Raw genomic sequence first — 25139 nt, forward strand, 5'->3', positions numbered from 1 at the left:
AGCTTCTTCGTCTCCCAGTCCCATTATATACTCTAATTCATTCATTCATTCATTGTAGGCACACACATTAAGTCCTGTAGCCCATGATGTGTAGTGCTGTTGTGCATTTTCCTCTGACTTCTGGCATCAACAAAACATTTCCTCCCAGAGAAAATGTCCAGCTCTGCTCACTGGACATTTTCTGTTTTTCAGACCTCTGAAGATCATCAGTTCTGACCAACAACCGTGGCATGTTTAGAGTCCCTTAAATCCCCTTTAGATTTTCAGTTTGAACTTCAGCAGCTCACCATGACCATAACTGCATGTCTAAATGTATTCTATTGCTGCCATGTGATTGGCTAATTAGATACTTATATATTAACAAGAGGTCGAAAGGGTGTACCTAATGAACTGACCAGTGAGTTAAGTTAAAAACATTTTCTTCATTTCAAATGGTCCTCCAAGCATCAGTTCTATAGCTTACTTGCAGTACGCCGATGCGGCCGCTAGGGGCTTCCGTTGCCCCCAACTTGATGCTACTGACAGACCACAAAAGGCAACACCCGCTGAAAGCCGAGGCTCGTTGTGCAAATCTGTAAGCGTTCATCCAGAAACGAAGTGGCGTTAAGCGGCAGAATACACGGCTCAATGCTGACATGCAGCAGCTTATAGAAGCACAGCATGCCCGCCTGTGAGGGAGACGACGACGTCCGCAGTTTGGCCTAAGATGAGCAGCTCCGGTGTGAGTACCGTTTACCTCATGATGAGCTGTGAGGGGTTTGTGAATCAGTGCGATTTTAGAGCAGCCCGATCCGTTTTTATATCAGTATTTCCCTCTTTGTTCCCAGAATGTGTCCGTGCTTTGACTCATTTCACAAACGGAGGGTTTATTGTCACTGTTATTGATGGGGATGCGGGGTGCTCCTGCGGGATGAGGAGGAGGCGTTGCAAGTGTTGCTATGATACTAGGCAGGGAGAGGGTGCTGATGCCCGCTGGAGTGGTGCCGTCATTTTTAGCGTTATGTCCAGATCGCTGTGCTGTCTGTGTGCATGTGTGAGCAGAAACGAGAGAGGGAGCAGAAGAGGAAACTGCAGCACTTCCTCGGTGACCTTGCTTTGCTCGGATCCTTGCAGGTTTGGCCACACCAACATGTGCGTGCACGCTCTGCTCATCTCTCCCAAAATCACAAAATCACGTTGCTTCCTTTGCAGGGTTTTAAATACTTCCAGCCATGGCTCAGGGGGAAAGAGGAGTTGCTGCTGACAGTTGTTAATGAGGATCTGGTGAGTTTGTGTAGAGAAACTGGGTGATTATATACACTATACTGCCAAAAGATATTTGCTCATCTGTCTTCACACGCATATGAGCTTGAGTGACATCCCATGTCGAACCACCCTTTGCAGCTATAACACCTTCAACTCTTCTGGTAAGGCTTTCCATAAGGTTCAGGAGTGTTTATGGGAATTTCTGACTGTTCTTCCACATGCACATTTGTTAGGTCAGACACTGATGTTGGAGGAAAAGGCCTGGCTCACAGTCTCCGCTCTGATTAACCCCAACGGTATTCTGTCGGGTTAAGGTCAGGACTCTGTGCAGGCCAGTCAAGTTCTTCCACATCAAACTCTCTCATCCATGTCTTTATGGTCCTTGCACCATGCACTGGTGTGCAGTCATGTTGGGACAGGAAGGGACCATCCCCAAACTGTTCCCACAAAGTTGGAAGCATGAAATTGTCCAAAATATCTTGGTATGCTGAAGCATTAAGAGTTCCTTTCACTGGAGCTAAGAGGCCGAGCACAACTCCTGAAAATCAGCCCCACTCCATAATCCCCTCCACCAAACTTTACATTTGGCACAGTGGAGTCAGACACCATCGAGTATCATCTCCTGGCAATTGCCAAACCCAGACTCTTCCATCAGATTGCCAGATGGAGAAGTGTGATTCGCTACTCCACAGAACACGTCTTAACTCTGCAGAAAGTTGTTGACTATGTGCGGAGGTCATTCGTTGAACCCGCTCTTCCACTTCCACTTTGTTATATTACCACTAAAACTTGACTGTGGAATATTTAGCAGTGTGGAAATATCACAACTGGCCTGGTGACATCCTATCACAGTACCAAGCTGGAATTCACTGATCTGAGAGTGACCCATTCTTTCACAGATGTTTGCAGAAGCAGTCTGCATGTCTAGGTGCTCGATTTTTACACAATTCAATGGTTTGGATGGTTGAGTGAATACTTTTGGCAGTACAGTCCAAATGAAACATGCACACTGTCTCACTGTCTTATCTAGGGCACATCTATGACTACTACAGAAGCTTTCTCTTCCCTTCATTTTATTTTTGTTTGCAGGGTTGGCGTTCCCCAGGCTTTATGGTGTCCAGAGCCTCCTCCTACTCCTCCACCAGCAGCTGTAACAGCAGTGATGTCTCTCCCAGCAGCAGCTCTCCCAGTCTGGCCAGCCGTAGTAGCTCCCCCCTGCCCGGGGAGCCTCCGGGCCCACGAGACTCCCAGTCACATACCAAGACACAGCCACAGACTGCCAGGTGATTGACTGCAAGTTTGTGTGTGCGTGTGGATAGTAACACGTATGTGCTTGGCTTCAGAGGTCAGCTTGGGTTGTTTGAGGCATTTTAAGAATTGCAGTATTTTTTATTGTGCATCGTGGAAAGTAATCTCCTCCTTACTGGGTAAAAAATGATACATATAAGAGTATTTTTATGTGGAAGTATGTGTAGAAACTTCCTACTGGCTCTCCAAGTTTGCATGAAACCGATAAATCATTCGAGCTCTTTCTGCAGTCACAGGGAGGCCTGCATCGAGGAGCATCTTCTCCCAGCGTCTCCCAGTGAAAGGGAGATAGCAGTACCCGTAAGTACCTGCAAGGAGGCGATGGGCAGAAGCCAGTATAAGCGTTCTTGTCTTGCCTCTGTTATTTAAATTGCTCACTCAGCCTTGCAGCCCACACTTTGTCCCCCTCTAACAGGAGGTGAACTGTACTCTGTTTCTATTGGCCGGCTACGTCAAATACGGACGCCCCTACGCGTGGATACGCTCCAATCACGAGCGCCTAGTCAACATCGGCGGCACAGATTCGATGGTCAAAGACACGCCCATGAAACTCAAGTCCATTGCAGACTGGCAGACGCGAGGTATGGAAACAATGTGTGGAATCCTAACAGGAGAAAGTTATTGTTTCAGTGCACTGATTCAATAATTACACCATTTTCCATGAGCTAAATCAGATGCAGATGTGTCTGTGCTGCAGCTCGAGCCTCGCGGAGATTAGTATTTACGGTGGATTAGGGCCGTGGAAAAAGGCTCCTAGTGCTTTGGTTAATGCATATATGTTTATGTGCAGTGCATGACAGCTCACAATAAAAACATAAAACTTTTCTTTCTTTTGTCCTTTGTCAGCAATTCGTGTGTGGGACGTTGTCAGTGAGCTGGTGTGCCTCTGCACCGTTCCCTCTCCGTCCAACCCGTTCGCCCTGGACATGCGTTACATCAAAAGTCTTCCTCTCGCCGAACGCTTTCTCGTCACGGGAGCTCTCCTTAACTTCCTGGAGATGTACGTGGTTTACGGCAACCGGGACGAGTTGCACTATGATAAAGGTGCGAACCTTTGTCGCGCTTGGTTTACTAATCCAGCAGGTGGTGCTGTTTAGCTATATTTTAAAGGCATGAAACCTGAAGCCTTTCTCCCAACATACTTAGCTTGGATACATAATCATTTAAGAGCATTGCTGAATGTCCGTGATGATGTTTTGTTTTCTTTTTTTCTTCCTTTCAGTGGTGGAAGAGGTGAAGCCTCTCAGGCATCTTCATGTACACTCCCTGCTCGAATTACAGCAACTTAGAGAGAGCTCCAGCAGAGCCACGGTGCAGGGCTCTTCTGCAGAAGAGTGATTCTGATTGTTTGTATACACTGTGAGCTACATCAAGATAAAATCCCCCTAGCTGGCCTTTTATTAATGTAGGGACAGAAATACAGCAGATAGGTCTAAAGGGAGTCTTTGATGCTTATGTTTACACAGACACTGTTACACTGGTGGATGCTCATGCTAAACATCCTTCAGATGATGAGACCACCTTATGGACTAGTAATCCTTGCGAGCCAAAAGCTCAGAAATCAGAGTGCTCTATGTGCTTGGTGCTTCTGTTTGCAAGGGGCAGCCAATCAAGAGAAAGATGGCTTAAAGGGGGAGGGGCTAAAGTATCTTGTTGGTGCAGAGGATGAACTGAGGGGCTGCACGAAGCCTAGTATGAGAGAAATGAGGATCATTTTGAACTGTAAATCATGCCATGGTAAAAAATAGGAAGGAAGCAGAAGCAGGCTATTGGTGAGCTCTGTATCATTAGGAAAATTAAGTCCAAAATATATGGACTTCACTTTTTCCCCCCAAAGTGAGGCATGAAATTCTCACACGCTGCAGTAACCCATGCAGATGGAGATGAATCACCTTTGGTTGCGGGTGTCAGACTTTAACAACGTGCAAGAACTAGAGAAATAACCCTGGGAAATGAGTCACATGACTAAAATTCTAAATAGATCCCAGGACCTCGGAAAGTGCTGTCCCGTAACCCCTAAAACCTTCAATCTCTTCCTCTCCACCCACCCCCACATACTTAAATCAGTTTTCTTCAGACCAAATATAGCATTTTAAAACTGGAAGCCTGGAAACAGAATGATTAATGGAGGGCCAGAGTAGTACGAGTACAAAAAGCACAGACAAACAAATGCTTTATAAAAACTTTTAATATTCCATAAAACGCATATTTAAATATGTACGACAACATAAAAACAGAACACTTGTTAAATACATCTTAAAAGCGGGCACATCGACGCCTTTTCTGAGATGAGGCTTGTGCCGTTTGTAATTAAAAAGTCAGGTACATCATGTTAAAATTAACCGATAACAACCTGGTGGCACATCAGTCAGGAAAAAAAATAAAATAAAATAATACCTTCCCTATTTAAAAAGAAAAGACATCTGTAGCTTAGTTTTGGTCAGAAAACACAAAATGGAGTTAACTGTAACCTCTGGCTTCACCAACAATCCTCCCATCTCTCATGTTTGTAAACCTAGAGATAGAAATTACCACCATGGCACAACTTATGCAACACGGCACACGTGTGTGACCAGAACGGTCACTCTAAATGGACTCCGGCACCTTTTATGGCTTTTATTGATGTGAAGGAGCAATTTAAAAAAAGCACGCCGTAAACGCCGTGCTGTTTACCGACAAGGCTGCTCAATATGCAAAGTCACGGATGGACAAGAAGAATTTGGGGTTTTTCTAGGAAAGAAAGACGCCGCCACCCTTCATCTCAAGTTTCCCCCCCATTTGGAATGCAGGTGCATGGCCCGGCATTCCTCACGCAGGCTTCACACAGGAACACAGTGTTCCCAGTGTGGGACACAAACAAACCCGCAAGTCACTGCTGAGGCTTCCCCGCCCCTCACATAAATGCAAAATATTTATTGCTAAAGACAATTAGGACCTTTTTTTTGTTTTGCAGGTTAAGCAGAGATTTTTTTTTATCATTATTATTATTATTATTATTACTAAGACCTCTATTCTGATAATGTCCATTTTCCCTCCGGCATGCATTACACTGAAAACTGACCTCATATCAATAAAACTTCAATTTCCTGAGTGAGATCATCTTGAAAAGGACTAGAATGTGCTCAGACTAATTATGCATATCACAGACTTGATGGGGAAAGGGAAAAAATAGAAATAGAAAGCAAATTTACTTTGGTATGACATGCCCGCATTGTCTTTGTCGTCTTAAATTTGTTCATCCAACTACAAAAGTAGAAAAAAAACAACAACAACAGAAGCTCATTAATGGAACAGGTTGAAAAAGAAAATAACACTACTTCATGACCCTGTCACATGTGTCACTTAAATATAAATAAATCTTGAAAAAGGAAAAAAAAAAGAAAAAAAAAAAGACTTCCAGATTCTCGTGGTGTTTTTCCAGTTTTGCCTGTGGACTGTTTGGCCAAGAGCAGGTACTTGGTTGGTTTAACTGTCTCTTTCCAGCAGATCAAAGTCTTTGGTGGCTTCAGCATCAAACAGAGAACTTCAAACAAGCCCAAAAACAAAAATAAAAAACCCAGTACAGACAGTTTGGGTATGTCCCAGTCTAGTCCTCAAACAGCCTTGCGGCCAGTCACAGTTCAGTATCTTGTGCCGTGTTGGACTCTGTGCTCGCAAAAGTCCAAAGGCAACTCTGGCGAGTCAAAAAGAAAAAAATCTTCTAACTCCAAGTCCTCACTGATTACGCCAGCATCCACCCATGACCAGTCCTTATATCCAAAAATGGACCTTTCTCATGTCTCATTAACATCCACTGTGGTCTTTATTGTATTTTGCAATCAGCTTCTTCCCTTCAACGAAGTTGTCATCGGGTTAATAAAGTGGTCCCACATCTGACAGACTTGAAACAAAAAAAATTTTAACAAAAGAACAGGATTCAGTTCAAGCTGTCGGAGGACGATCCTCTCCTGGTGATGGCTCTCATGGGGCTGCGGGATACGGAGCTTCTCTTCTTCCAGCGAACTGTGAAGGAAAAGGAAAAGGAGAGAGTTAGGGATGTAGGCTTGGCTACTGCAGCTGAATTATTAACAGTGAAAGCCAACCTCTAGACAGGCCTAGGTTGTCATTATCTGAGAGTAGCACATTGTGTGATTGTTTGGGTAAGTTGGCACCAAATAAGGCTACCTTGAGAACTTTTATGTGGCAGTGCTGAATTCTCACCTTTTCCTAGACCGGCCGGCAGCGTGGAGCTCTTTGCTTTGACTGCAGAATTGGACGAGTCCTCTGCAAGTTTTCCTTTCACCTCTCCCGACGGCATTGTGGCCACGCCGGTCTGCTGCCAGTCGCTCATTGCCCGCTGGAAGGAAAGTCCCAGACAGGTGGTCATGTCCCGTGCCCGCTCCGCACGGCTGCACCAGAACACCCGACACTGCAGCTGCTGCCCACGGTGCTTGCAGATGTACAAGAAAACATTGGGCCGGTTGGTGTCGGCGGCGCAGTACGCAATGTCCTGCAGGTAGGTCTTTGTGAGCTGCCGACCCGTGCTCAGCTCCTTGACCTCGACGTATCTGGGCCGCACGACAAGGGCGTGATCCTTCCTGAGCTTCTTCCCGTTCGCGATACCCTCCAGCAAGTGAGAAATGGCCTCCTCTGCTTGCTCCCGGTCCAGAGAAAAGATCTTCTCCGTCCCCAGGTAGTGCACTTTGAACAGAGGGTCGCCGTGGGACAAGGACTCCGTACGGTCGCGGCGGAATCTGCGCCGCAGCTCGGCGGGGGAGTTCTTCAGGGTCTGCATGAGGTGGAAGGTGCCGAGGGACATGATGCGTTTCAGGCTGGGCTTGGAACTTTTAGTCGTAATCTGGTTCTCGTCAGCGCGTCTCCCAATCTTCCACCCTCCTTTAAATGGAGCGTGGCTGCATCCACTGCTTTTATCTGAAATGAGGCAGGCGAAGACGGTGACGTTAGCAGATTCAGAGACGACCGATAAGCCGAGTAGGTGGTGAATAAGGCAAAATGAGAGGCTATGTACTTTCTAAGAAATTAAGTAACAAAAACGAAGATACACTTATAATGCAAAGGAAGACAAGTCATCACAACTCGCAAATAGGAAAAAGACAAAGTCACCAAACAGGTTTGGTTACAGAAGTTGCACAGTCAGTAAAGTATTCAGTCCCTACAGACAGACAACACCCATTAAATATTTACAGACAGGTTTGCCTTGGGTTTTGCTGTCACTGTACTCTTAAGAAACAAACAAACACAATGAGGAAACTGGAAACGTGCCAGAACAAATGGAAGATTACTGTAAAAAAGCTAAAGTGACATAGGTAAACACTAGGGCCATCTTCAAAATGAACTCTGTGCATTGCAAACTTAATATCACCACTTCTGGAGGACTTAAAGGCTTTTGTGACCTTGCAGAAAAACAAAAAAGTCAAAGTCTTATGCAATCACATCTGGCCACCCATTGTCTCTCCTATCCTACAAACCGTCAGAGCTGCCTGCTCTCCATTGTGTTGCTCCTTATATTTTTTCCTCTCCCTTTTCTTGACCATTCTTTCAACATCCTAGCTCCCTCCTCAGAAGTGACTCGCACAGAGAACCGCCGACTGTTCTAAGGTGGTGGCCATTGTTGCTCAAACCCCTGCGCAGGAAACAGCTTTGCATCCCCCCCACCTAAGCATTTTTCCCGCAACACAATGACATGCTTATGAAAGTGTGTCATCTCATGAAAGAGCTGCAGGTTCAGCCTACAGTACAGCCAGGGTAGAGCCCAAACCTGCAGGTTTTGGTACAGTTACATATGACCAGAGCACACATGGACAGGTACAGTTACTTGTGTGGGTCAACACACACACACACACACACACACACACACACACACACACACACACACACACACACACACACACACACACACAAATATGAGACACTTACAGGCAGGACGGGCAGTTTTGCATTTAACCGAAGTCTCTGACGCACAATCAGAGAAATGTAATCCAAAGTTTCCATCCAGGTAACACTTCACGTGCATCAGAATACACTGTCGTTTTCTCGCGCAGGCAAATATAAAAATAGCTCATGCAAATATCTACAGTCTCTGGAAGTGGACAGAACATTTTGTTTACATTTACCCTGAGCATGTGAGCCTGTTTATTTCACGCAGAACACGTTCATAGATGCCCAGAATAACCCTCCATTCAAAATAAGGGGCACGTAGGCGTTGTGATGCTTGCTTTGTAGAAAATAAGAAAAAAAGACTGCCAGTAACCAATTGCTTCAGTTCTTCGCTCAATACATCTAAGCCGAATTAACAACCAAAATCTAAAAGATGATTGAAAATAACTCAAAGTTAGCCAGCGAAGTGAATATTATTAGAAAAAACGAGATAACTCTAAAAGCGCTGATTTTGCAGCGGGGTTCGGCTAGACCCGACGTGTCTCCAAACTTGGGCTTAAAACTTGCTAAACGCTTTGAGAAAACTCTCCCATATTTGTTCAGCAGATATTCCCAGCAGGGTTTCAACACTTATCAAATTGTTGTTATTTTCTATACATCGTTTAGAGCGCTATTAGACAACCAAATTACTTGTTAGGAGGTGAAACTTACCTGGCTTCAGTTTCATGCAAACGACGTTTTGGTGCTGCTCAGGTGAAGCGTAGCGTCCCGTGATCTCGGGCAGGTGGAAATCCGCAATCCTGCACAGAACTGTGCGGCTGTCTGTAACCGCAAAGCAACTCCGAAGCTCCTCTCTGTGTGAAATCTGTGCGGTTAGAGAACTGTCTGGCTGGCTGACTGACTCACACCTCTCTTCTCTGCTCTCTGAAACGTTGGATGAGGCGAGCGCCCGTGGGACGGCCGTTTTTAAACAGCGTAGGCGCGAGCACGTCACACGCGGACGAGCGTTTGCGTCCGAGCATTAGAGCGGGGGTGCTGTGGTGGGGGCCACAGGGCAGTAGCGATGATTTATAAGAGAGAGGGATTTACAGGCAAGACGGGGCGGGCAACAATAGACCCGGTTTCACTTACTGGAACTGTTGTCTTAATTTATGACTTATTTACATTTCACTGTAGTATCAGCGCGTTCAAGTACCCTGGATTTTCTTTTATATTTTTCTCACAACGGGAAGTATTGTCATTTTTACACACACTTCCCTAGAAATAATAATATTTTCACAGTATTTAGAATATGGGTGAAAACAATAATAAAAAAAAAGCTCTACAGTTCACAGACTAATCAAAACCAGCGTTATTTAACCAGGCAACCTGATCTACTGACCCAGTTGGTTATCATGCAAATATAATCCTGCACATTTAGTAACGAGATGTGGAAATTAATGATCTGATTATCTAAATTTCCCTTTTTGGTCCAGGTTCCCACTTTTAGAGAGCTCATTTTTTCCAAGTAAAGGTCAAACATCCAAAGATAATCAGATTGAAATAGCCAGTTCACACACCTTGTTCTTCAGTTTTTATTTTTATTTTATTTTTGTCAGTCTTGCTTTTTTCATTTGCTGAAATCTAGAAGAAGTGAATGATGATCCAAGGAGAAGAAGATTAAGACTTGCTATATTTCTTGTCATTTCCTCACTCCAAAAGTAGGGACTTGTGAAACTAAAAAAAGAAAAAGTTGTGATATTTCATGTCACCGTGCTTCTCCAGCAGTTTCACATTTCTTTGTTTAACCACATGTGCAATACCACACTGAGCAAACATCTGAAACCCACTACCTTTCATTACCATCGCATTGCGTCACAGCCTCTCTCTAATGAGGATCGTTGGCCTCGCTGGTTCAGATCTGCTCCGGGTGTTTATTCTGGGGGCATTTCGAACAGTGGCAGAGGAAAACTTTAAACGGTTCCATGTGTCTGTACATTTGTGTGTGTGTGTGCGGCTGGGTGTGCCTGACGCTGTGAAACAGTGGGGCCTCTGTTTCTGCTGGGTTTGGCCCAACAACAGCTAAGTTCTGGACGTCACACTTGCCTCAGTACCTTAGCGGGACACACTGAAACTATTCTTGGGGCTCTGGTGACATAATGGATCATCTCAGACATGCACCCACCCACCTACGTATGTTACACCGGGAGGCAACAACAGACTCAGCATCCATCCAAGACGTCCCGTAGGAAGGGGTGCAGCTGCAGTCCTTGAGCATGTAAAGGCATGTTGCACCATGTTGCATTGGAGATACTGCCTCTTTGGTCCTCCGCTTGAGAGGATGGGACACCACACAAAACATGACAATCCCCAGCAATCAAAGACAAATTATTCTTTAGATTTTACAATTAGCCACATGATTACCAGCGGCTCTGGCGGATACAGGCACACCCAGTTATTCAGAAACCAGTTGGCGCCTCTTATTTCAAATCCCCCGACTCCTGCTTGTGACTGAAACCAATTAGTGAGTCTTTGAAGGGGTAATTATAAGTCATTGTTGGCAAACAAAGGCATCCTCAGGAGAACGGGCAGTCCAAGATACTGCAACACTTCATTAACAAAGCAGCTGCTCGAATGGTCAAAGTCAGCACTCTTCACAGCTGAGCCAAGACAGGATTCAGGAGAAACTATAGATATGGATAATGAGTGACCCAGACCTGAAGGTCATTCCAGTTCCAGTGAACTTGAAACTCGAAATCAGGCTTTGTTCCAAAGAACAGGTTCCTGTGCTCACTGGGAACAAATTGTTATGAGAGTTGCCCTCTTATTTACAGGATTGTTTGTAACCTCTGTCCTCGTTGTCATGCAGCCTCATAAAGACAAGAGATGGACCATCTCTGTAGTTGGAAACTCTGTAAACAAAAACTTTTAAGGAAGTAAAATTACACTGTAAACCTGAATCCATTCACGGTAGAGCTGTGTTATGGCCAGTTCTCCTTTTTCCAAGTGCTCTAAATCAAATGCCATTTATTGATGCCTATCTGCAGCGGTCAACAATGAAGGCTGCATTCCAGTTTGCTATCTGTGAGTCCCATTGAAGCGATAGTGGTTCCTTCAGCCTCTATCGCAGCAAGAACTATAAAAAGAACGCTAAAAAGAATGCTGTGAACTTTTACCTTAAAACGATCCTTGTCAGATGCCGAGCATCACACTGGCCTGAAGTAACCTACCTGTTAGTCTGACGCCAAGGCTGAAACCCTCCAGGTACAAGATATACTGAAACAAAATAACGTGCTGAAATGACCCAGAGATATGAAAAATGATGCTCAGTGACTCAGTGTTCCAAGTTTTGATACTCTAACTCTCTTTAAGAATTCCATAAAGCTGCTGAATAGATTTCTATGAAATTTACTGAAGACAGCTTTTTATTTAGTACCTTCAAGTTCACGTGGACGATATGTACAAAAATCACTGGGGCACCTTTAAATTACAAATACAAGAACTGCTCAGGCATGAAAACCCACAACAAGAAGCTCCCGGTGCACAGCTTTAATGCTGATGTTAATCCCAGAGCGGGTTTGGAGTGCTGACTCAGCAGAGCATTGGCAACTTTTATGCATTATGCATCTCAGCATGCGGTGAACCCGCTCTGCAACTTGACATAAATGACACTTTGTGGTTGAGTTGTTGTGGTTCGTAAACACTTCCAGTTTGCAGTAATACCACTTTGAGTTCTTGGAGGGAAGAATTTCAATTCAGTAATTGCAAAATGAATGTGTTCAGTATGACTTCTAAAATATATTCTGTAAATGCAAAATATTAGTGGTATTGTCACTGGAGGGATGTTAACATGCTAACATTCGCATTTAATACTCCTATGAAGGCCCACAGAGCTATTATTATGGGGGTAGACTCTTAGTCTTCTTAAAAATACTTCACTAAAGCGATCAATAGACTCGGAACATGAAAACAAGCGTAGAGCACAAAAGGCACCACTAACATCTTTTTACTGGGGGAGTAATTCAAAATATGGTTGCAGAGAATTTTAATTAGCCTACCAGTTTGTTTGTTTATTTATTTATTTGGTTGTTTCAAAAGTCTTTATAAGAGAACATTTCAATGGTATTAATACATTTAACGTAGAGCTTCTGCATTTACATTATACTTACATTTAAGGAAACATATTGTATTTTGTATCTGTTACTTTGTATCACATTTGTCGTTTGCAACTAGTTGCTAATTGCTCGACCAGGAATCACATCATGCTTCCACAAAACCTCCAAAATCCATTTTATCCAAATGCGAGCATCATGTCAGTGTGACAGCAGCGCCTTTTTCAGCCCGCTTTCTTCACTCGAGCGCATTGGTAAACTGTGTTCAGTGATAAACAAGTTCACCTGCAAGGGGAAGTTGGTTGAGGCGTGGAGTTATGAAAACAGGAATGGTAACTATAGATTTATGGGTCGGTCTGTTGTGTTGCGAAACATCTGCTACAATAGACAACATGATAGGAGTAGATTTTTTGTCCATGTATGGTATGACAAGTGTCCTGTTTGACGAGTGTGATCAAGTAAGACATGTTTTGTAATTGCATCAGAGACGCCTTACATAACTTTGTCATTCTTGAGTTGTCTTGAGAATAGTCAGGATGACTGGGCTGGGTCATGGCACAGAGAAAAACAATAACTTGTATTCTTTGATGTTAGAATAGCTGCTCTATGTTAGACTAGCTGCTCTAAATGATTTGCCTGTGAAGTGGAGGGTTATAGCGAGTATGCTTGTACATTATGGACTCCATAAGGAATCAACACATTCAAATCTTTTAAGGCTGCCAACTGTCTTTGACAGTTGACAGCATCTCTGCTGGGGACAGGAAGAGACTGAACAGGCTGATCCGAAGGGCCAGCTCTGTTCTGGGAGGCCCTCTGGACCCAGTGGAGGTGGTGAGTGACAGGAGAATGGTGGCTAAGCTGTCATCCCTGATGGACAACATCTCCCACCCCATGCATGAGACTGTGAAGGCACTGAGCAGCTCCTTCAGTGGGAGACTGCGGCACCCACGGTGTGGGACGGAGAGATTTCGCAGGTCTTTCCTCCCCACTGCTGTCAGACTCTACAATAAAGACTTTTGCAGCTGATCAAACACACAAACCCACACATGTGCAATAAGACTGCTATATGTGCAATTTTTCTTCTGACGAAGTTGTGTTTTTGTATTTTCCTACTCAGTTGTATATAGTATTTGTATTTCTATTTTATTCTATTGTATATATTATTCTATTCTATTTTATTTTATTCTATTGTACATAGTATTTTATTTTATTTTATTGCATTCCAGTGTTTTCTAATTTCTGCTACATAACTTTGCACTTTTGCTGTAACAAAACAAATTTCCCACCTGTGGGACTAATAATAAAGGCCATCTTTACTGCAACCATTTGCATCACTGTCATTCCTGCTGCTGCCGCTGCGCATGTCTGTTACTGCACTTGCACCACTGCCACTATTGTGCATAGGTTTGATTTTTACATATTCCCTTAAGTGTCATTTATCTTTTCTTAAGTCTTGTTTTTATACTAAGGTAAGAGAGAAAGTGTATTTCAATTATCTCCTACTTTCTGTACATGGAGCCAACGACAATAAAACAAAAGCAAACAATAACAAAACTAAAGCGAGGTATGAAAAGGTGAGGCGTTGGTTCTAACCTTTGCTCATTTGGTGAGAACTGATTACAACAAGCATGACTAGACAATAATACTGGCACGTTAAGACATGATCAGCAATTTGTGGACACTGATAAGACGACATCTGTAAATAACCGTGATTATTTCAGATTTCTTCATGCACAAAATCACACAGTGTTCTTTGAAAAGGAAAATAATCATCTAATGCGAGTTTGAATGAGTTTTATAGCTTTTACATTGTTATATGAAAGACTTTGAGGAATGGAAATAGAAGTGGTAATTGATATATTCAGTGTAAATGTACTCTTAGCTGGGACGAATGCTTTCATTTTGCTATTGAAAACAAAAGTACGAAAACAGCCTGAGTCAGAAGCCCTGGTTGTACAAGTATCTCGTTCTCTGTGAAGTTTCAGGAAGTGAAATTTGATGAAATCTGGGAAAACTAATGTTCATTTATTCATTTAATTACCTTTAATGGATAACTTTAATCAGCTTGTTTTCCATTTTTTGGTGCTGATAAGACAAAGGTATAACATTAAACCACAAAAGATTAATATAACATAAAAGATGGGTCACAACATCCTAATGCAACAACAACAAAAACAAAACTATAAATTAAATACAAATATTAAATACATTTTTTTTTTTTTTTTACAAAACTGCAGTGATCACATATTTGGACTGGTAATTAGTATCAGTATTATGGCCTCACTTTACTCATTAAGAATATAACACAGAATTTCTGTGGCGCAATAAAAGTGAAGCAATTAGTCCAACAGTTATTTACATACATTCATGGGTTTGACACAATGAAGTGACGACAGGTGCTCTTTCACTCAGAGTGACTTAATCAAGAGGTACAAATCCTTTATCTGCTTCAGGTCACACCTTCCTGGACAAGTGAAACAGGCTTCTGGTTTCACAGAGGGAAATGGCTCTGTTCAAAAGAAGTTACTGGTGGGGCTTTGTTTTACAGTCTGGCTTCAGAGTCAGGTTTTACTGTTATTTAACCAAAATTATAGGAAATGGTTTAAGAAGACGGAAGAGAAGAAATGAGGTGTTTCAGCATATGAGAATGACTGAAACATCACAAATGTATAGTCTGTGGAGGCTAAAAACGGCATATTTGTTGTATAGCCACTTGAAAATCTATCTAATCTCACACAAATCCCTTTTCTTTGTTTAGTTCTTTCTTTTTTTGTGGCCTGAAGCTAACACCCATACTCTAGGTTTTAAGGGAGAGGTAATTTCCTCAGGATGTTACTTAGCTTATGTAATTCAGTGTGTTTGTAGTTAAGATATGCCTCATGCACAGGCTGCAGGCTTTAATGGAAATGCAGGATGTTTATGGAGCTGATGTTTACTGTTTGTAGCCTGTGAAAATAGCAGGGTATTTGCTAGGTTAACACCACAATACAATCAAATATAGTTTTTATCTAGCATAACATCAGAGAAATTTCTAAAGACTCACATGGCACTATAACACCCAGGAGGAAAAGTTTTCGTAAAATCTTATTTTGGGACAGCGCTAGCAAAGTATGGGTCAGATTTGACTAGTCAGTCTCTACAACTTGTTCTATGTCCTACTAACCAATGAAATTTAAATAAGAATTAAAAACAGTTGCCCAAATAACATAAAGACATTACCAAGACGGCTACCAATGTGGCAAAACTTGTTTCTAAAAGGACTTTTATAACATCTAAGTACTGAATAACCTGCAGACATTCCAAGGAAGCTTTGTTAAGACAGGTGAACAATAAATTACAATATGAAGAATGGCAAAATAAAGGCACGAATAACAGTTTTTCCATTTCAGAGAAGTAAAGCAATAGTGGTTATCCCAAATTCCTTAAAGAAGATTTAGCAAACGTAGCAAGGAGATCAAGATTAAGGCATAATTCATTTGGGATCACAAACAAGGACTTCTGTTTTCTCTTCATTAAGCAGGAGATAGTTATCAGTTATAGTTAAAAGCACTCCAAATATGCTGAAGAAGGAGCAGATGTAACAGAGAGAGTAGAGGCCCCAAAACAGAAGCTTGTGGCACAACGTAGATGAGAGAAGTGGAAGAGGACTTAGGAGTAGCTACAGGAGAAAAATGTGTGACAGATATGATTAGAACACTCCAAAGCTGACCCTGATACACCCAGTATGTCAGCCAGTCAAGCATAGTGTAATGATCAACAGTATCAAATGCTGGGGTCCAGTCTAATATTAGCAGAGCTGATTGGAGACTATAAGAAGAGCTGTTTCAATGGAGTGAGTTCTATAAAAGCCAGATTGAAATTTATTATCTTGCTGGGACTTGTTTATCCAAAAAAAGTCATATATCTCACACAGTCGTTCATAATAAAGATGTACAGATGCTTCAAAACCATTAAATCTAGTTGTTTCGTTATTAAATCCAAGCTCCAAAATCATCTTATTCCACTACATGCTAATCTGTGATGTAGCACTTGTGCTATTTAGCAAATGTTAGCATGCTAACAAAGATAACTAAGATAGTAAAAACAGTAAACATTATTGCTAAATATCAGTATGTTAACTCTTTCATAGTGAGAACTGTGGCTATATGTAGGGCTACACCCTCACCTAAAACACAGTAGTGCTTTGAGAGAAATGCTAACATGACATGCTAATTTTAAATGTTAGACCTGGGAGTGCTGTGTAAACGTCTTTAAAAAAGCATCAAGCCTTTTTAAAAGAGAGGTAGGGGGCTTACACAACTTTAGGCAAGTGGTTTAAATGTTATCGTGTGTTATATTTGTATTCATGGGCATTTTTTAGTACACTGTAAAAGCAGCATAAATTAGCAACAACAAACAACTTCAGAGAGTTTGTTGTTTCAAAGTCTTATCAGGTTTACCTTTGTGTGCAAACATGAGAGACTGCTTAACATTTTGACAGCAGGGCCGGTAGGAATAGTCTCAATATTTAATCAAGGCATGTTTGCATTAGCAACACGTTTATACATATGCTGCTGTTGACTGTAAACTCTGTTGACCTCAGTTTTGACCTTTAATTTAGGCTGAAAGGGTGACAAGAAATGTACCTCATGACAGACCTGGAATCAGAAAGGGAAGCTGGTAGGTTTAAAGAAGCGTTATCACTGGACTAGACATATGAGACTCAGGTCTATAAATAACACTTAGTTGTTTGTGTTGGGACTGAAAGCTGTAATTTATCCCAGACTAACAGCACAGATTTAGGGTTTGCCAGCAGCTTACCATGTGAAACCCGGAGCTATAATTGCATCTTACTGTACCTGGACACCGGCATGGAGGCACGCCAGAGTAATAAATCCCTTTCTTTCTCTGATTTACAGGAAAGCTAGTTGTCTATTTATCATTTCCCGAAAATGAACCTGCAGGGCTATTGTTTAATCTTCTACTGAGCATCCCACTAGGCGAGAGTCCCATGGCGAGGAAGTAGCCAAGTGACCTGACCTTCACAGGAATCACATGACTCAGGGCTGTGTGAGGGATGTTATGAAAGGTAGGCTGACCGAAAAAAAACAAGTGACAACAAAAACCAACATCTGCCAGCCGACCGCTCCGACACAGATGTCCTAATAAGGCATTTTAATGGGCCCGTGTGGAGCAGAAGAAATGACACCATGTCTGCTTTTTACTCATCTAGTAATCTTTTACATGAGGGTTACATCAGTCTGCTGATGATGTCATTTCCTTTTTCTTCCCTGCTCAGTCTGAAAAAACTCGTGCAGATTAAGCTTAACTCCCTTAGCTCAGACAGGAAGATGGGTTTGTCTGGGGGAATTCCTTATATCATGAGGTGTATGTTCAAGACTTTCTTGTGCATTTTGGTCCACCATGAAACTTTATACCAAAAAGAGAGATTAGCCAATTATGTAACATCCCGGAAAAAATAAAACTTGAGTCTTTTTAGACACTTCTCATTGACCTATTCTTGATAAGCACCACAAAAGACACTGAGCCACTTGAATAGGTTTTATCACAGTACTTTCCCTGAACTGGGCTTTGCTTTCCTTCTCATGAGCTTATTATTGAGGGCACTTATTTTGAAAACACACACACAAAAAGTCCAAAAATGGAGTTTATGGAAGCTGAAGGAGGCAGGTTCAATCTCTGGTTCCTCTTTTGTTTTGTCTTTATTTCAGCATATGCTTATTTTTCTCTTTTTTAGAACTTGATGAATATGGTGTTGACTGCTTTGTTATGGAAATGCTCTTAAGCTCAGGGACCAATCAGAATTTAGACTAAACAGGAAGAGGAGGTGGCTTCCTGTACTGGCTACCGTTATTTGTGAGTGGACTATAACTGAATTCCAGTGTACTTCCAGTGTAACTTGATTTCATCAAGCTATTGTTTGTCTTACTGTTTGAAACAATGGCTAAATTAAATGAAAAGTAATCCAGGTCACATGGTTAAGACCCACGTTTGAACTGTTAAAGTAAACATTTTTTGAACGAGCTTCACTTCCTTCCTTAGAGCTGGATTAAAAGATCAGTTCCAGATCTGAAGTCCCAGACATAAAGATGGGGGAGGACGGGGGAAACAGCTACTGACAGGCAATCATGATGTTTAGTTCATAAGGCCTGTGTGTGTGTGTGTGTGTGTGTGTGTGTGTGTGTGTGTCTGTGTGTGTGATTGGGCCTGATCAAAAATTTCTCTTGTGCAGAAAGAACTCTTTGCCCTTTTCTCAAGATCCACCCATCCAAACCACATGAGTGAGCAATGAAGTCATCGGTCACCAGAAACAGGAAACAAAATGTGAACACATTTATAGAAAAACACGTCCAGCTATCTTTGTGATAACCATTTTGAATTCTAGACCATGAGACCGATGATGTTTTTGCGAAAGTTACCGTGTTTATCACAACTCGTTGAGGCTTAAAGCCTTATCCGTATACAGTCATGGAAAAAAGAAAGTACAACCTCCTTCAGTTATAAGGTTTTATTTTTTAAAAATCGTCTGATCCTGAAATGAGGTCAATAAGTCAGAGGAACAAAACGTGACAGAATTTAACCAAAGCTAAACCAAAATGCAGAAGCAGTGCGTTAAAATAATTGCACCTCATGAGTCACAGTCTGATTTCTCAAAATGTCAGTAAGACAGGGATGAATCTGGTGAGAATGAAGATGGGATTATTACACACTGCCTTAACATACTTTTGCCCTTAAAGCCACATCTACACAGCGAATGATTCATTTATTGCATTTAGCTTTAAAGCTGATGGTTGGACACTAGCAGATATGCAAGTTCCAGTTGCCTAGGTAACCCTAGAAAAGTACTACCACATCATATGTCAATAACCCTCCTGTATCCTGCACCCTCATTGCTTCAGTCGCTTATCTCAAAGCCAAGAATAGTTTCTGTCAAAACCCACCTGCTTCTAGATTTGTAGCTATAGCCTGTCCTGGCTACTATCACTGAAAAGTGTTGTTACACCCTGAACAGGATACTGTCTGAGTACATGACATCTTTAAACAACTTACAACATATTTAATGTCCCATTAGAAACCATTTTTAATGCTTCCCGTCCTCTTAAAACGGCCGTGCAGCACACCCGGTTGTGTAATGACGCTAACAGAGCTTGACTGTAAAGCTTTTTCCATATTGACCTTCTGAAGTTGGCATAAAAATGCCATCAATTCTCTTTTTATTCAGGGGTGTGAATAATGTCAGTGTTATGTAAGACGTCTTCTATTCATTAGTTCTAAACAGAAGACCTTGGCTTCTTTTCGTGCTCGCGACTGCTGGATGAGAGCGAGTGACAGTTGCATCATGTCCCTATTAAAAATGGTACAATTTTACCAGTTAAAGAGAATGACCATTTTTAACTTTCTCAAAAGTTGTATTTGCCATAAAAGGTGGTACTTTTTCACAGTAATCACCTTGGAGACGTACATACAGCGCATCAGGAAAGTATAGTATAGTATTCACTTGTTACAGACTTATTCAACAATGAATTAAATATATTTTTCACCTCAGAATTTTACACACAATACCCCATAATGTGATAAAAGTTGGCATAATATTCTTGTAAATATATTAAAAATATAAAACAAGATATAACATGTACATAAGTATCCACAGCCTTTGCCATGGCACTCAGAAGTGAGCTCAGGGGCTTCCTGTTTCCCCTCATCATCTGTCAGAAGTTTCTACATCTTGATTAGAATCCACCTGTAATAAATTCTGTTTGGAAATGATTTAAAAAGGCAAACATCTGTCTATACAAGGTCTCATAGCTGACAGTGAATGTTAGAGCACAAACCGAGCCATGAAGTCCAAGGGATTGTCTGTGGATCTCCAAGACGGGACTGTATCGAGGCACAGATCTGTGGAAAGGTAGAGAAATGTTTCTGCAGCACTGAAGGTGGCCAATTAGCACCGTGGCCTCAGTGGAAGACGTTTGGAACCACCACTGAGCCGATCTGAGCATCGAGGTAGAAGGGGCTGAGTCAGAGAGGTGACTAAGAACCCAATGGTCACTCTGACAGAGCTCCAGCGTTACTCTGCGGAGAGAGGAGAACCTTCCAGAAGGTCAACCATGTCTGCAGCACTCCAGCAATCAAGCCTGTATGGTAGAGTGGCCAGAAGGATGTCGGATGCACTATAACTGCTGTTAAATACTTACCTTCCCTTGTTTCTTTTCTGTAGACAGACAAGAAAAATAGCTTCAACAAGACTTCTAGATTAGTTCTATGAGGTCAGTCATCATTGATGATGACATCAACTCTACCCTGTGCAATCAGAGTTTGTAATACTAGTTTTTACAGTATTCCTCCACGTCCTGCCAATCTGGTATCAAAGAAAATAATGATTCTTACAGACATCAAAGCCTATTTACATTTTTTTTCTTAAACAACATATATAAAGTTAGGGTCAGTTTAGGATTATCATGAGTGAATGCATAAACCTCAGAGGGTTTAACCCCCAACACATGAAGACGTTAAAGAATAGCTATAATGTGTAAATGAATAAAGTGGAAAACAAATGGATACATTTTATTCCAATTTTAGCATAAACCAATATAATAAATACATTGTTCCCATGTGAAATTGTGCTTCAGCATCACTGGTTTAAAATGAGGTCATAAGAGATCAAAACCCTTATTGTAGCTTGGCGCCAGCTATTATGACGGAGATGTTCTGGATATCGCCCAAATTAAACAACTTCCCGGAAATGTGTCTTTGACACTTTATCTAAAAATATCTGCAAAATCAATGCAACCATCTCTATTTATTTCATTGTTTCTAAAGGACTGTTTGGCATAATATAGTACAATGTAACACAATATGGCAGTAATATGTCAGTAGAAGGATTTTGTTGAAGAGGAAGGAGCTTTCAGTGAGTGCTCATTGTGTTTTGGTGCATTACATTCCTTTGATGATCCATCAGCAGATCAGTTATGAAATTCTGTGCAGTTTTTTTGTTTTGTTTTTTTTACTGGTCATTCACTGGTCATAACCAAAAATGTTCCTCTTTTTGTTCCTTTTTTTATTGAACTTTGTTAGTTATTTATAATGACATCATATTTAGATTTGCTTGACTTTATTTGAGCTTGGAGGAGGTGATGTAAAATGGGAAAATGTTTCAAATGTCTGTATTGACAGCTACAAATTAAAAGAATAGCCTGACTCCTGCAGCGAGGCTATCTTGTGACTGTGTTGTGTTGTGCTGTGGGGTGGGGTGGTACTTTTAGCAGATTGTTTTCACTTACCTCCTTACAGGGAAGCACGTTACCACATACAGTTGGTCTGAGTGATCATCCTTGTCTTATGATGACAAACGTCATTTCGATGTGAGCAGCATCTTCAAGGACGACAAAGAGTTAAATGGTTTAATGAGCAGGACAAGCTGTGAGTCACTGTTATGTAAACCTAATGAGGGGATTTGTTTTGGAAAAGTGGTGCTCATGCCACCAGTGGAGTTTAAGAAATGTCACTCAGGCCTAGAGACCAGACAGCAACCATCTAGCATCCTCCTTGCAGTTAGCAAGCATTTGTGTGATATTCATTGCTAAAGCCTCAGTCAACAGGCCTACAGGTGGTCAGGGAGCCCCGACTAAACGCTGGTCACTAGGAAAAAGTGTATATTTCACAACTGTTTTCTGCTGCCTCCATGAAATTAGTTGCAAGGAGGTGCTGCTGCAATCTGCTTTGGTCGCTAGTAGGTTGCTAGCGACATGAACCGTAAATAAAGACTTTTTCAAGTTTCACTACAACTCAGTGAGCAAATGGAGAGTCTTTTGCAGGCTAGTCATGTCAACTGTGGCAATCTGCTAGCAACCAAAACATTTACAAGAAGGTTTTTGCTGGTATGCTCTTTCTGATTGATTTCACCTGGTGACAGCCAGAAAACTGTAGCGACTAATCACAGAATACATGTGTTTCTCTTATAACCAGTAGACGTTAACCGGTCTCTAGGCCTGTGGGCTTGTGTGTTCAAGGCCTTATGAAGATACTTAAAAAATTAACTCATGTTCAACTATAATATTTTCAACGATATCGTTTGACATTTTGGGAAAAAGTGTAGTTTTTTTGCTTTTTTCTATGAACTATTTGAGAAGAAGATCGTGTTTCTCTCTCTAGCCAGTTAGCTTAGCTTAGCATAACAAATGAAGATAGCTTGACCAGAGATGGTATAAAGGCACGTTATGAGACGTGACACTCAAAGAAACCTGATAAGGAAGAAATCTCCAACGCTAAAGATGGCAGTTGTACTGCTTCTGTGCCCAAAGAGCCAATCCAAGAGCAAAAAAGGAACCAGTTAAAAAATCATGTTCAAATCATGCCTTGATGAGTTGACTGAAACTTCCATGCATTTGTGTCCCAGTGACCTCTGAAATTAAACATTATAGTTTCACATGACTGCCTAAATTTAATCCAAATTGGCTACCAAGTTTCAAGACTTGCCCATAAAAGGATATTGGCCTGACTAGCAAGCAAACATGTAATTTAAATGAACTTTAGATGTTGTAATAGATAAATATTGTTGCCTTTAGGCAGAGGCTGAAAGTATACAAATCTCTCCTAAGATAAGCTGCTCCTGGCCAAATAAGCTGCAGGGCCCAAGCTAAAAATGCTGTGAAGTAAAGACATTGCAGACTGCTTTTGTATTATTACTTTCTCTACACCAGTAGTAATCTATAGCTAAATAAGTATGACATGAGAGTTGAGTTCTTGCGCACCACCAATCCTTTTTTCAGGGTTTTTGTAGCATTTGTCAGCGGCGTAGAGCCCAATCAGTGGCCTCTTTCCCACTCACACTGCACTGACTAATGCAGTGTTTTTGCTTCTGACTGCCTGTGAGTCCTCAAGTGCGTCTGTAAAAACGGTCAGTGGCGTCTGAAGCACGTCATCAGCAGCTCCAGAGAGGCCGCTGATGAAAACGCTGGCAGCGCTCCGCTTTTCTGCCTGCGTCGTATGAAAGGAGCCGTTAGTCAGCCTTAAAGAGCCACACAGTCTTGCTGCAGCTATTAATAGACACATAGGCTGCCTTTTTTTTTTCTTCGGGAGAACAAATTTGAAGCCAGCCCAGCAAAATCCCCCTTTCTCTCCTCATTTCCTCCCCACCCTCTACTCCGCATAGAGCCGTGTACTGTGACAAATCGCTAACAAAATTTATTTTTAGCCCTCAAGCACACCACAGTCTCTTATTTATACTGTAATGCATGCAAAGAGTTAACATATAGGCTCAGGCTAGAAAGCCTTACTGTGAGACTATACAGCAGCTGAGATGACCGCTGAATCATTCATTAATTATTAGCTCAAACCAGATTTCACACATGACTAAGCCAGCTGTAGTTTTTGTGTAGTCTGTGTGAAACACAGGGAAGATAAGCTTAAAAGGAATTTTTTAGCTGTTGTTTTGTCACTCATTACAGAGGCATTCACAAATGATGCTTGACAATTAATTAGGTAACTGTTATCAAGGATAAGTGTGACACTACTGTCAGAGGTGGTTTTAGCCCGCTGTATCAGGATGGGCCTGCAGAACTAACTGGTGACTGTCTGGGTCCAGAAGGTCAAAGGTTAGGGAGGCAGATCAATGATATGAAGGTTGTTGGTTTGAGGTCTCATACTGGCATCTCCTCCTCTCCCTTGCTTTTATATATAGCAACCATAATTTTATTAGAGCAGATAATGGGTGGGATTTTCACAAGCAACAAGCAAGCGTGTGGACTCTCAGGAGGGGAGGGGTTTGGTTGCTTCAGAGCTTTGGGTGTTTCAAAATGAGGAAGTGGGCGACTTTACAGACCTGCAGGAGGCTGCCCACCCAGTATGAAGTTAAAACGGTACTGGCAGTTTTTTCCCTGTGTCACAACCGGCTGAGAAAAAAGCCACCGCCCACCCGTGTTTGTGTTTTATTTCGGTAAATGTCAGATGCAAAGCAAAAGAGCCGTTAATACACTCTTCCGCCATTACATCCGTTTTGGCTGCTGGTTTAAGTGACACATTATGAATGAACATGAAAAAAAAAAAGGCTTTGCTGATCTGTAAACAGGAGAAACTTGACGTGACCACAGCCTTCAAAATAAGAGCCTCACGGCATGTTGTGGAGTGTAAATCAAACAGAATAATTAGGTGTTGTTTGCTTGTGGGTGAGTTAAAAGCCTCTCCTGACATCGACCATCATTACACAATCATATGTTTTCCACGGGAACACAACAAGCTCCCGTGGAAAACATATGATTAATGTAAGATAGACTCTGATCCTTATAAGAATAGCAGTAACAGTACGCACAAATACTTGTTGCCAATATGTAAAAGTAACCATTATGTAATATTTTACTGTGTCAAAGTGTCTAAATCCACTACTAAACTAAAGCTGCGAAATATAAAAATTAATCTTCCTTTGAGCTCCCATAGAGCAGTAGAAAACAGCAATTCAGTGCTCAATACTCAACTGTCAAGTACCCGAAAACTGCAATTAATTACAGCTCTGAAGTGTAATAAATGCACATACTTAGTGTTTGTATCACTGTGAATAATAAGGCTGTTAAATCCCAGTAAAATATCACTCAGAGGGGCTTCAGCAGACTTTGCCCACTGGCT

General features: G+C 41.8%; 2 protein-coding genes across 2 annotated transcripts; one reads left to right on the forward strand and one right to left on the reverse strand.

Annotated features, from left to right (window-relative positions):
- The first annotated feature begins 432 nt into the window (after window positions 1–432).
- si:dkey-19b23.7 lies at window positions 433–5932 on the forward strand. The gene is made up of 8 exons (XM_031749364.2): window positions 433–721; window positions 1042–1113; window positions 1192–1263; window positions 2335–2528; window positions 2784–2853; window positions 2969–3134; window positions 3400–3597; window positions 3776–5932. The coding sequence occupies exons 1-8, from the start codon at window positions 707–709 to the stop codon at window positions 3889–3891; spliced, it is 903 nt and encodes a 300-aa protein (XP_031605224.1). The 5' UTR covers window positions 433–706; the 3' UTR covers window positions 3892–5932.
- si:dkey-19b23.8 lies at window positions 4724–9402 on the reverse strand. The gene is made up of 3 exons (XM_031749365.2): window positions 9142–9402; window positions 6754–7464; window positions 4724–6555 (listed from the first exon to the last, which is right to left on the reverse strand). Exons 1-3 carry the CDS (start codon window positions 9155–9157, stop codon window positions 6470–6472), a joined length of 813 nt encoding a protein of 270 aa, XP_031605225.1. The 5' UTR covers window positions 9158–9402; the 3' UTR covers window positions 4724–6469.
- Window positions 9403–25139: the final 15737 nt, after the last annotated feature.

This window comes from Oreochromis aureus, linkage group 3 (assembly GCF_013358895.1).
Source record: "Oreochromis aureus strain Israel breed Guangdong linkage group 3, ZZ_aureus, whole genome shotgun sequence".
Classification (NCBI taxonomy): Eukaryota; Metazoa; Chordata; class Actinopteri; order Cichliformes; family Cichlidae; genus Oreochromis; species Oreochromis aureus.